The 12525-nt window shown below is 40.3% G+C and overlaps 2 protein-coding genes across 6 annotated transcripts in view; one reads left to right on the plus strand and one right to left on the minus strand.

Annotated features, from left to right (window-relative positions):
* FAM169A (family with sequence similarity 169 member A) overlaps positions 1–2066 on the plus strand; it is a 37759-nt gene extending 35693 nt beyond the window's left edge. For all 5 annotated transcript variants that reach the window (XM_033163823.1, XM_033163821.1, XM_033163824.1 and 2 more), the window contains exons 13-14: positions 501–716; positions 942–2066. In XM_033163823.1, coding sequence (XP_033019714.1) covers positions 501–716; positions 942–1433 — 708 coding nt within the window. In that variant the 3' untranslated portion in view covers positions 1434–2066. The remainder of the gene's footprint in view (positions 1–500; positions 717–941) is intronic.
* Positions 2067–7238: 5172 nt separating this feature from the next.
* NSA2 (NSA2 ribosome biogenesis factor) lies at positions 7239–12432 on the minus strand. The gene is made up of 6 exons (XM_033164808.1): positions 12330–12432; positions 11141–11328; positions 10609–10759; positions 9048–9227; positions 8490–8682; positions 7239–7382 (listed from the first exon to the last, which is right to left on the minus strand). Exons 1-6 carry the CDS (start codon positions 12330–12332, stop codon positions 7315–7317), a joined length of 783 nt encoding a protein of 260 aa, XP_033020699.1. The 5' UTR covers positions 12333–12432; the 3' UTR covers positions 7239–7314.
* Positions 12433–12525: the final 93 nt, after the last annotated feature.

Below are 12525 nucleotides of genomic sequence, written 5' to 3' on the forward strand. Positions count from 1 at the left end.
TAAGCATCTAAACCAGGGGTCCCCAAACTAAGGCCCGGGGGCCAGATGTGGCCCAATTGCCTTCTAAATGCGGCCCATGGACGGTCCGGGAATCAGCGCGTTTTACTTGAGTAGAATGTGTGCTTTTATTTAAAATGCATCTCTGGGTTATTTGTGGGGCATAGGAATTCGTTCATATTTTTTTTCAAAATACAGTCCGGCCCCCCACAAGGTCTGAGGAACAGTGGACCCGGCCCCCTGCTGAAAAAGTTTGCTGACCCTTGATCTAAAATCTGGAAAGGATGTGCCTTTGTTGCACGGTAGCTTTACTTGTAACAAGTGGAAAAGGAGTTGTCTGAATAATGTGTGCATCCAACCAGGAAGCATTTTTTTTCCTTCTGTTGTTTTCTATGCTTTTTTATAATTTGAGACTCTTGTCACTGATGTATTGAATTCTGTTGTTAACTTTACATGATAAAAGTGGCTTTGCACCATTTTAATGTGTACATGCCATACTATAGGAAATGGAAGTGGAGCCACTCAACGGAGAGCTCGTGGAAGATGCTATCAAGGTCTCAATAGTGGCTGAAGGACAAGCAGGAAGTGAAGCAGTGGATGGAGAGTCAAAGCTGCAGTTGGAAAATCCAGAGGAAACAACTTTAACCTTACTTGTCCCATTAATCCTTGATTCGTCAGTAAAATCCACTGAAGACAGTGATGACAATGTTTCTGATAAGGTGAGGGGAAATATATAAGCGATGCTTAAGAGTTTCTTCGCTGTGTTGGGACAATCATTGGCAATATTATAAATTTCTTTTAATAATAATTAAATCCAGCCCATTGGAATGTAGCATGCCGTACAAAGTTAAGAATATCATCTGTGGCCCTCAGAATATTGTCAAAAAGTTTCGTCGCCTTTGACTTAACAAAATGGCTAACAAGAGTTTGTTTTTATCCATTAGGTTGACAGTGTGGCAGATGCAGAAGAGGAACAACAAGCAACACAAAGGAAAAGGACCCTTGTTCCAAATGCAGATCCCGTCGCTGCAGCCGAGAAGGAAGAACCCTCCAACAATGGTCTTTCGAACTCTGTAGCAACCGCTGAGGCTCTGGAAGATACCATTTCTGAGAATGTGTCTCCTAACACAACTTCCTCTGTGGAGGAGCAGAGTGAAGAAGGAGGTTCTGACACTCCAGAGGCCCCCGTTGTTCTAGGCCAGGGTGCTTTAATGATGGTTGAACTGGAGGATATCTCGTACTCGCATCACCCAGAAGGGCAAAAGAACCAACTGGATGAACAGTCTGAAGAGTCAGCTGAGCCCGCATCTGAGAAAGCCGCAGACAGCAGTTCGGAGGATGTGGAAATCGAAGTGCCCGTAGTGGACAGGCGGACCTTAAGAAGGAAGGCCAAAGGATACAAAGGACCACCCAAGAAAAAAGGAAAGCTCATTTGAAAAGGGAAGAGGAGCATTGTTTCCACCCAGTTGGATCACTTTCCGCATTTTTCTTAAAAAAACAAAACAAAAAAACAAAAACAAAAACAAATTGAAACTACATGGAACACCAGAACACACGTGTATTCAAACACTGAAATCACTCTGCATTTCCCTGTTCAGTTATTCGTTTTGTGTGTTTAACCACTATATGAGGAGAATAAATTTGGAGGTAAACGGTTAGTCTTTTAAAAAAAATAGTAGGACCTATTTTAGCCCAGTTTGTTTAGTCACAAAAAAAAGCTTTTCATCAGGCCACAGTAGAGTTGTGGAGAGGCCAAACAAATTTTGCGACAAGTTGTAAATTACCAAGCCTTCTGATGTGGCTTTTGATTCGTAAGCCGTTATTTACAACAGCTGTTCCCCTAGAAGTAAGTGCCACCTATTGTCCTGTATGTTCTTATTATGTGTACTTCTCTGGTTCTGGCTTAGAGAACATGCTGTGAATCTGCCCCTTGTGGTGTGGAAGTAGACACACCCTGGTAAATTCAGCGGTAACTTTCATAGGCTTATTGGGAACAGAAGCTATGACTAGTTATTTTTCAAGACCTGGAGCATTATTTTGTAGCGAATTAAAATCCTGTTTTAACACAATGCAAAATATCTGACATTATTTCTGCTTAGTCGTGAGCATTGTTCCCTGTTGCATCTTTGGCTCTTCATGGATGCTATATCCACTTTCATTAAGTCAAGTGTCAGCCGCTCCCAACTATAGATCAGCTAATCCTGAATTCTGTTTCATATTGGGAGTCTTCTTGTTATTTCACATTGTGAATAAAGCAGATTGATTGACTAACGAAGCTTCTAAAATAACAGATGGAAACTGAAGAGTAATTAACGGTAAGATAAGAACCTCAGATTTGTACGGTTACACCTTTTTATAAGTAGCGGCAATTGGTAAGGTTCGTAAAAAAAATGTTACATTTTAAATTTGAAACAATTTATCTTTTAGTGTTTATTAATAAAAAGGTTCACTTGAATAGGGTGGAAAGATTTTGATTTCAATGTGCTGAGGATTGGCCTGTTTTGGCTTTCTGATTGTACAGAATTTCTGGCTATTTTCTAATAGCTCAGTTGACTGGTAGGTTTTTTTTATTTTTTTAAAAAACTATTTTTTTCTTGTCTTGACAAACGTGCTGGGTTGTTTTTTTTTTAAAAAGCATGTCATGAGAAGGTTTGTGACATGCATAGAATTGCTAAGTTGAGTGGGTTTTTCAGGGCGTTCTTTTTTCTACCAATGTACATTCGGTATTGTGGATTAGGAGTGTATGTGCAGAAATATTAGTTGTTGTTTATAAACAATATATTCAAGTGAACCTTCAGCATTTTTAATGTTTGATTAAATACTTTCTTACAAAGCACATTAAAAACCGTTTAAGGCTTGTCTCTTGTAGTACTAAGATCTTTTTTTGTAAAATACAACACCTTGACAATTTAAGAATTGTCTGCAGCTTTTGCCACGTCACTAGGACTGGAGTTTTTGAGGGTGATGATGGGGTGGGTTTAGAACCTTGTGTACAGAGTTTTAACAAATATAGGATATGAATGTTAGGTGTGTTGGGCTAAGCTTTATTAAAGTAAACATTTTGTGAGACTTTATATTTCTTGCTCTGTAAATCAAAGCTGTGTTTTGTGAGGTGACTCGAGTCTGTATCCCTGTCATGGCTTCTGGATTACAGTGATAACAGTTTTAAGTGTGCTTTTAAATCGGTGTGTGTTCTCCCCCAAATCATACATTGTTCCTTCTGCATTTAAAGCTATGGAACTTTGCTAGTGGAGTCAAATTTTTGTCTTCATTCTGCAACTTCAACTGGTCTGTGGTGGCATCTTATTGCAAATGTATATTTCTTCAGTTAGAGCTCAGCTTCTCCACACTTCTTGGGTGTGTTTTAAGGTACCATAATATTCATGGAAGTGGGTCCAAGAGCACACCTTTGGTTGCTTTGTGCATAAACCGGAGTAGCAGGTTTTTTTTTCCTTTTTATGCAAACATAGGAAAGGCTTGCCCATCTGCCATAGCCTATCATATGTTAATTAGCCGTGAGTGATTCTTGTTTGCATGCATTTAACCAAGATAAGTATATCTCAAACCATGCTTTGTTGATAAACTAAACATATAAGCCAGCCTTTGTGAACCTGTTGCCCTCCATATGTTTTGGATGACAACACCATTGGTCCCAGCTGGCTGAGGCAGATGGGAGTTGCCTTCCAAAACATCTGGAAGACACCAGGATCTCAGAAGTTGTGAAGACACTCTATGGATAATGTGTATCCTGCAGTTACAGCTTCTCCTTGCAGAGCCACATCTGGATGGTCTCACTCTAGTAAGCATCACAACTAGATATTTGTTCCTTTTCACTGGCTTGTATTTTTTAAAAAATGTACCTATTACTACAGAGTACATCAAATTACTAGAACTTTGCTGAAAGGATCAGTTAAGAACAGGTCTGTAAAATTGAAAGAAGGCTATGTGACTGAAAGTTTATGCAACATTGAAGAGCAAGTGCTTGAAGTTTATTTACTTGTTCAGCACTGAAGTTTTGTAGACAACCATAGAAGACTTGTGACTCCTTGAAAGGAAGAAAAGGACCAATTCTTCACTGTAGTTCAGAGCAAATGTGACTATAAAACATGTGGACCATTGCATACAATTCAAACACAGTATTAATCACTTTTTAAGTTGTAGGAACTGGCCTAAAGAATGTTAGTGTGTGGACTCAACTTTGCTTTCAGCTGTGCAGTTCTGGATCTCACTGCTACATGTTTGGATGTCTTACTGTTTCTCCTAATGTCTCAAATGTGCTTTACATCCCATGCTCACTTCACCATTTTCAAAAGGTTTTATTTCATGCAGAACTGCTTTACTTCTGAATCTGTTGCATGAAATAATGTAGGACCTCATCTTGTGTTAGGAATAAAATGTTTTGCCCTTTTAGCTCAACATAAGCTTTTTTGCTGTCTCTCTTTGATTCTCAGTGCTGCTATCTAGGTACAAAAGCAATACAGTGGTACCTCAGGTTACAAACACTTCGGGTTACAGACTCCGCTAACCCAGTAGTAGTACCTTGGGTTAAGAACTTTACCTCAGGATGAGAACAGAAATTGCGTGGCGGCGGCAGTGAGAGGCCTCATTAGCTAAAGTGGTACCTCAGGTTAAGAACGGACCTCCAGAACTAATTAAGTTCGTAACCAGAGGTAACACTGTACATAGTTCAGGTTTCAGCTCCTTGTTTTCAGCACTGTTGCAGAATTCAGTCTTCAGTTTAAGGGAATCGTCACAAACATGGCATTAATTGTTCTGTTCATCAATCTCTTCATGTGATGCTGTTGTACAGTAGCGTTATTTGGTGTCTTTCAGTTTGACCCTTATTAGTATGTATTGTTTTGTTTCTCAGCAGTAATTAAAATTGTTTTGTAATTTTCTCATTGGTTTCAGTGGCTTGAGGTCTTCTCTCTTCTAAAGGTTAATGTGCTTTTTATTCTCACCCATGTATGTAATGTATACTCCCAAAATAGCTAATACAATGGTAGTCTCAGAAAGCCAGGGTTTCCCAAACTTGGGTCTCCAGCTGTTTTTGGTCTACAATTCCCATCATCCCTGACTGCTGGTCCTGCTAGCTAGGGATGGTGGAAGTTGTAGTCCAAACGCAGCTGGAGATCCAAGTTTGGGAAACCCTGCATTAAGCTAACAGGATGCGCTTCAGATGGTTGGACACCCATCAGCTTTAGCCAGCATGACTGACAGCTGCTGGGTACCATATTGAGTGCTCATCCAGGAGGCAGTGGCTGCTGCTTGTTACAAGTTGTAGACTGGCACTGTTTGTGCTATGTGGTGCAAGGGGGCACCTAATACGGTGTCTACATCACAAACATTGGATCAAATAACCTGTGCTGAATGGAAACAGTTCTAATGAATCCCAAGTAGGGCTGCATATGATTTCTGTCAATACCTTGTGATAACAGTTCATTGATGAGAGAAAAAGGACATCTAAACAAACCACTTGTATAAACTGATGTGCTAGGGTAGAAATTGTACTCCAGTTACTACTACTAGGAGTTATGATACTGTGCATCTTCTACTACCCCAATAATAGACATCACACTAGCAACACACAACCCCTTCCCCCAATATTTCCTTGTATAAAATAATGTTGGCTGTTTCTTGTCCCCAGGCAGCCAGTGCAACTTCAAAATCCAGTTGGGAAATACCGGTACATTTTTAAAGGACCGATCAAAATGTCCACAACATTGTTGGCAAGTGAAATCTCCAGGACTCTTGATGAGGCAAGTTACACAAAAGCAAATGACTGGGGAGGGGGGAACCTAGGCTCTTATGTTATAGCCATGAGGTTAGCATGGACTATAGACTCAGTTCCAAGATGGAGACTGCAGGCTGCTTATTCTTAGCCAGACTAAAAATCTTAAAATGCCTCCTGTAAGCTTTTAAGCTTAATCTTTCTGTTTAATGTGCAGCTAGTGGATTATTTATTTTAAAAGTTACACAAGCCACAAGTATCAGTGTTCCACCTGCACTTCCATATGTGCAATATTCATGCATCACACAAACGCTTGGATATATGCTAGTGTTACACAAAAATAGACCAGTGCATATGGCAAAGGTAGGTAAACACTTACCTGTAGTCCACTTCACACTATTTAGCTAACTACAAAACACACTCTATGTACCCACTTCTGTTCTTTTTCTGTTACATCTGAGGCCATGCTGTGTATGCCTCCACCTACTGAAGTTTGGGTACTAGCTACAAGAGGTTTCTTGGTTTTGGTGCCAGTTCTATGGGATGGTTTATAGGGAGGACTGTAGTAGGGCCCTACTGCAGTGGTCCATTGCAACTTGGCTGTTTTTAATTGAGCTCAAAGGCTGTCCTGAAAGCCTGTTGGGTGTGTTCTCTGCTCTGCCATTTAGATCTGTCTTGCTGCTTTTGAAACCATTAATGTTGATGTTGTTATTTAACTGCATTTGTGTTTTTTTACTGTTTCTTTTATTATGAACTTCGTTTCAGTTTGAATTTTTATTCTGTATCCTACTGTACAAGATATAGAGATATTATGCTAAAGTTAGACAACCATGCTAAAATTAGACAAGTGAGAAGACAAGTGGAACTTTGAAATGTATTTGAACATTAGGCCTTGTTAAATGTGCTGTAACACTTTTCACTTCATTGCTCCACACAAACTATTGCTTGATCTTTGCTTTGACATTTAGCATTTCTGTACCTGCTAGCCTTTGAGTAGCATTTTCAAAGAATTCTATCTTTAGCACATTTCTAATTTCCTTAAAATTAGGAATAGGTGGCAGATGTGTTTCTTTCCTACTTCATTAATGTTGGAGAGGACTACGCACTCTAGTATTACCAGCATCAAGGGGAGACGTGTGTACGGTTCTTCTGTTGAGGGCAAATCTTAGGACAATAAGATGCATGTTTATGATGCCAAACATATATGGCCAGGGCAATAGGCACATGCACTGTCATGGCCAATGCCTGCAATCCATCTTCATGTATTCACAAACACTGACAGTAATGGGACCCCCCCCCCCAACACACTTTGTGTTTACCAAGAGTAGTTTCCTAGAATTTATCTAACTGCTAAATGCAGAATAAGCCACTTCCAACAAGTCAAACACTTGTAATGATTGGGATTAACTAGTTTGGGCCCACAATGGTTTCCTTTTATTGATTGTAAGGTTCAGTGAAAAACAGTTCTTAGAATCCATTTCCTGACTGATGCTTTGACACAAGAAGTTCATTATCTGCAAATGTTTTGAGGAAGTCATGGTTCTCCTTGGAAAAGTAACTGTGTATCCAAGACTGTAAGATGCCACTTAGACAAGCAGAACTGCATTAATGCACCCATCATTTTCTGGATTGTTGGTTACTTGTGCATATTTTCCTGAAATGGGAAAGAACTATATTAGCACTTACTAAAGTGAGTCTAAGCTGCACTTATGTTCACAGAAATGGCACATGCTCATGCATTTATTTTCCACACACCAATTGTAATATGGTAGGTGAAGTAGCATCTGGCAGAGTTCTCCCTCCACCCATGGCTAGGACAGAGGCATGGCCTATTGGCTAGTCAACCTTGGTCCTGGGTCTACAGTGGAGATGAGAAGTTTCCACTGTTCACTCCCTCTCATGGGAATATGCCTCATCTGAGAGATGCAAAAGGTGCAGATGTCAAGTTGTGCAGAAGTGTTAGTGGTCCACAACACTAAACCACCCTCACAAAATAATGAAAAGGAATCCCATCTCCACATATGTGGCTATGTTTATCAAATACACAAATCGAAACCTTAAAGGCAAGGAAGCAGCACTTAAAAATGAAAAAAGATAAGAAATTTAAACAGAGGACCTAGGGAAAGAAGCTGTTTTGAGAGGAATAAGCTGGAAGAAATGGGAACTTCAAATTTCACATCCTAAAGGGGGAGAGCTCTGTTATCACTGAACTAACCCATTATCTAGTTAGCCTGATTCTGTGGCTGTTGTCCAGCAGACATAGCCACCTGTGTGAGTACACCTTTCCACCAAGCTCAAAGATATTAAGGCTTCATACTGAGTGGCCAATTAAGTCAGGTCTTGATGTAAGAGTTGGGGCCTACAAACAGTTCAATTAGCTATGGGCAATACAGTTTAATGTAACATTGTAATATGATGCTAGTCTTATTTTGACTAGAAATAAGACTAGTTCATTCACAATGTAGTTTCAGGCCAAATTAACTATACCACAAGACATGTAAAATATATTCTAACTTTGATTAAGAGAACTGTATCTATATGGGAATGGGGGGTAAAATATTTTGTATCCTTCATGCTGGTGTTGGGCAGTTAGGCAAGAAAGCAGAATTTAATTTTATTCTCCTGTTGCAGTCCTTAGGAAAATCACTCATCTGAAGGTAGTGTTTGCATTGAGAGGAAATTCCCCCTCCCTATTGATGCAATAAAAACCCCTACACATAAGTTTAACATTAAGATTGGTAACTGATATTTCAATACTTACCCCAGACAACCTTGCCTCCTTGTGTCACGAGACCAAGCTCACTCACATTCACCTCGATGACTGTACCTTTTGTAATTACTCCCAAAGATGTATACAGAGGAGAAGAGGGATTCTTTTTTACACCAAGAATAGGTAGGCAAAAAGTGGCTTTAAGTTCAGGATGTGTTACATGGGCCTTCTTGAATCGTAAACCCTGTCAGGTAACAAAAGATTGCTGTAAACAATAAATAGAGATGGAAACTTAACTAGCCATGATGGTGCTTCAAGAATCAAATTAGCAGTGCAGAAAATTAGAGGCATCTCTGTTAGATGTTTGGTATTAAATGCTAACTTCTTAGTGTGTATATTTCTGTAAATTACTGTGCTATCCAGTGCAAATAACAAAAGGCTTTACTGGCTACCTAGTTCTGAAGTGTAGATAGGAGACTTATCAGTTCAAAGAAAAATGTTCTATTACAACATTGTTGAAACTGCTAATGTTTTCTCCACTCAAGGATGATAATCGTGAAGTAAAGCAACAACTTACGTAAAGAATAATCAAACAATCAAATCATTTACCATCGGCCGAATGAAACGTTCATATTTAGGCGGCTTTCGGGTAAAGCCATCCCCAACAAAACACACTTTAGTAACCATTCTCTTCCAAGCCTTCTTCTTTCTCTTTCCGGTACGGATCACCTTGAGCACTTCTGTTTCTCCCTGAGCACGAACCTTGGGTACAGGAACCTCCCATTTCCCCTGCAATGAAACAGCAAAAAATGGTTGAGTGCTAAAGACGGAGAACAACTAGAATGAACAACATGCTGTCTAACTAGTCAAGACCAACTGACTGCCATCTCATAACATGAAAAAAAATACTATAGTTGTGCAGGTGTATTCACATTTTTGCTTGATTTACTAGCCAATCATAGTTTGTTATTACCACCACCACCTTGCCTTTAGTCCTCTGCTCATTCCAGAGGACTAGGGGGACAGAAGGTCTCATAGGCTCTGAAACAGGCAGAAGAGATCTATTGCTTCTATGTACCGGTACTTCAAAGCTGATTATGGCATGAGGCTCTGCTCATAGTGACCTAGGTTTTGGAGCCGGGAGAAGCACAGCATGTGTTACAGTGCTTTTGCCTTCTCCAAAGTTCAGTGCAACATAGTGCTGCTACCCTCTTCACCCTCACTGGCACAGGAGGTGATTTTTTAAATGGACAATGCTTTAGCTTCTACCTACTCCAAATCTCTGTGAAATATCTAGCTTGCAGAGAATGGAATTATACTGCTGCTGTGTGTTGGAACTTATTTGGGGGGGGGGTCATCTCTGACAAGGTGCAAGTCCATGGCTACCTTAATTTGGTTTTAGAGCAGGGATCAGCAAACTTTTTCAGCAGGGGGCCGGTCCACTGTCCCTCAGACTTTGTGGGGGGGGGCAGACTTTTTTTTTGGGGGGGGGGGATGAACGAATTCCTATGCCTCACAAATAACCCAGAGATGCATTTTAAATAAAAGCACACATTCTACTCCTGTAAAAACATGCTGATTCTCGGACTGTCCACAGGCCGGATTTAGAAGGCGATTGAGCCTGATCCGCCCCCCGGGCCTTAGTTTGCCTACCCATGGGGTTGAATCCAATGCTGCTGGTACGTGAACAGAAAGGGACTTCATTTTCCATTCTGCAATGCACTGCCCTTCGCCCCTCATCTGCTCTGGAGGGCTAGGCAGTGTGCATGACCCTACCATGGAGAGAAGTCCCACTGAATGAGTTTGCACAACACTGGATTTTACCCAGAAACTTTACCAACTATGTCTTGATACAACCACATGTAACCTTTTTTTTTTAAAACCACACATTCAGGAGTAGAAGTTAAATCAGCTTTTGGAGTATGATATGCAGCAGAGAATTGCTAAACTGCAAGTACGCTGCACACAGTATTTTAGTGCAAGTCATAAATTTGTCTTGGCAAGTCCAATAATTTCTCACTGGATAAATGAGTTTGCCTGGTTAAAACTGGAAACTGAGAACAGTATGTGTGTATTTCATACCCTGAACAAATACCAGAGCCACCAGCTTGATAACCAGTATTTTTACAACTTGGCAAATAGTGGTAACCTGAACTTCTACAATACTTACAGCTTTCTCTTTTCGCTTCTGTTTAATCATGTTGGAGAGAACTTTAGCTCGGGACTGACCCTCTCTGTCCAGCAGATATGCTGGCACAGCTCCTTCTGGGGTCTTGTCATCATTTTTCTGCTTGGTATTTCTTTTTTCATGCATCTTAATACTAGATAAATAGAATGTGCACAAATTATTTTTTAAAAAAATTGAAAAGCAAAATTTCAGGTGGGGATCAAAGTCAATTGATAATAGTTCAACACGTTTTATACTAGTCACAAAGTTTTTCCTAACAGAGAACATGACTAAATCAGAACAAGCTATGCAAAATTAATGTCAACTGAAGACTAACTGTTGTCTGAGATAGTTATACAGTCCTTAAAAAGAAGAAAGCGTACATTTTGGCATAGGTTTATAAAAGCCCAGTAATAGGCAAACAGTAAGTTTCAAGGAGTAATCTTTAGTTTTTCTTCCAGTGGAGCTAGTTCTGAACTATATCAATTTTTCACTATGCCAAAGAAGTTTAGCCGAACAAAAAAAGCCCACTCACGTCTTTTTCATCTGTATCTTCTCTGCATGGCGCTGTTTATGATAAAGCTTAGCTTTCAGTCCAATCATTTTCTTAGCTTTTTGTGAGCGTTCATGAGCCTCACGGCCCTCTTTCTTCCTCTTCCTCTCATGGTAATCCAAACGATAACCATATCGCTTCCGATGTAACTCTATGTACTCGTTTTGTGGCTGCAAAGTGCAAGGAAATTAAATGTTCAGAACTAAGAAATACTTTGTGAAAGTTGAAAGTTGTTTTTACTATTACCACTCCAGAAACGTTTCAGTAAGAAAAATCCCTTATTCATCCTAATAAATTCCAATTATTTCAATGTAATTGTATCACTATGCAATGTTATTTTAGCTTATTATGTTTTTATTGAGACCTGAAATTATCATACCTTAAACTACCCAGGGTTCAAGAGTCAAAGACTGCCCTTCAGATTTTTTAAATTGATGCAGTAGACAGTAATAGATAAAAATCAAACTAGTTTAACTACTTTGTCAGTTGATGATGGTGAAAGAAATCCTGCTTATTTTTACTTGGATGTCCTTACCATTGAGTTCGATAGGATTATATATTTATACTAATACTATGCTGCTTAGTATATCTCTTAAGTGGTGTACAGAAAACCAAAACAAACAAATGACTATTACAAAAGTACTTGACATACAGAAATCCTAAAATTAGCAATGTACTAATGTAACTAAGTCACCCCTCTGCTCTTGGTTCTTTCTCCAGGGAAGCAGGTATTTAAACTACAGCCTTAGCTATAGCATAATGAGAGATGTGCCTTGTCTACATTATAATAATGAGCATAAACTGCTTGTATTTTGATGCGTTTAAAAATTAAATAAGGGCGTAAGGGCCCAATTGTATCAAACCAAAGGCCCATCTAGTCCAGCAAGGCCAAGAAGACGCCTATAAGGAAGCCCACAAGCGAGTATTCAGAGGCAGGCTGCCTTCCAGCAGCGGAGAGCGGAACATAAGCCAGCACGGCTAGACTTGTCCTCAGTGAACTGGCCTCGCTTTCGTTTAATGATAAGCAAATAAATAGCTTTATACCGGTGTCGCACGTCTTAATGTAAGGCAGAGACTAATAAATCTAAAGGAAGAGGTCTCTCGCCCCCGCCCTCCCTCAAAGAAGCCCTTCGGAGCCGAGCCCGCCGAGCCCCCCACTCCTGCTACTCACCATGGCGCCGCGGTGCCTCGGAACGAACTAGACTCGGCGCGGGACTCGCGGCGACTCTCCTTCCCGGCTGCCGGACCTGAAAGGAAAAGGAGGGTTCCACCGCGAAGCGGCCCCGGCTCGAAACCCGTTCCGCTTCCTGGCGTTCCGCTTCCAACGAAGGAGACCCAGGCGTCAGGCGTCCCCTGGTGCCGGTCGC

Source organism: Lacerta agilis, chromosome 11, assembly GCF_009819535.1.
Source record: "Lacerta agilis isolate rLacAgi1 chromosome 11, rLacAgi1.pri, whole genome shotgun sequence".
NCBI classification, from domain to species: domain Eukaryota; kingdom Metazoa; phylum Chordata; class Lepidosauria; order Squamata; family Lacertidae; genus Lacerta; species Lacerta agilis.

Excerpts from the sequence above, each read along its gene's own strand:
- NSA2 (XM_033164808.1), bottom strand. Across the intron at positions 10,760-11,140 it reads AAGATACAGATGAAAAAGAC|TATTAAGATGCATGAAAAAA; the intron begins GTGAGTGGGCTT and ends CTATTTATCTAG. Across the intron at positions 7,383-8,489 it reads AGGAGGCAAGGTTGTCTGGG|GAAAATATGCACAAGTAACC; the intron begins GTAAGTATTGAA and ends TTCCCATTTCAG.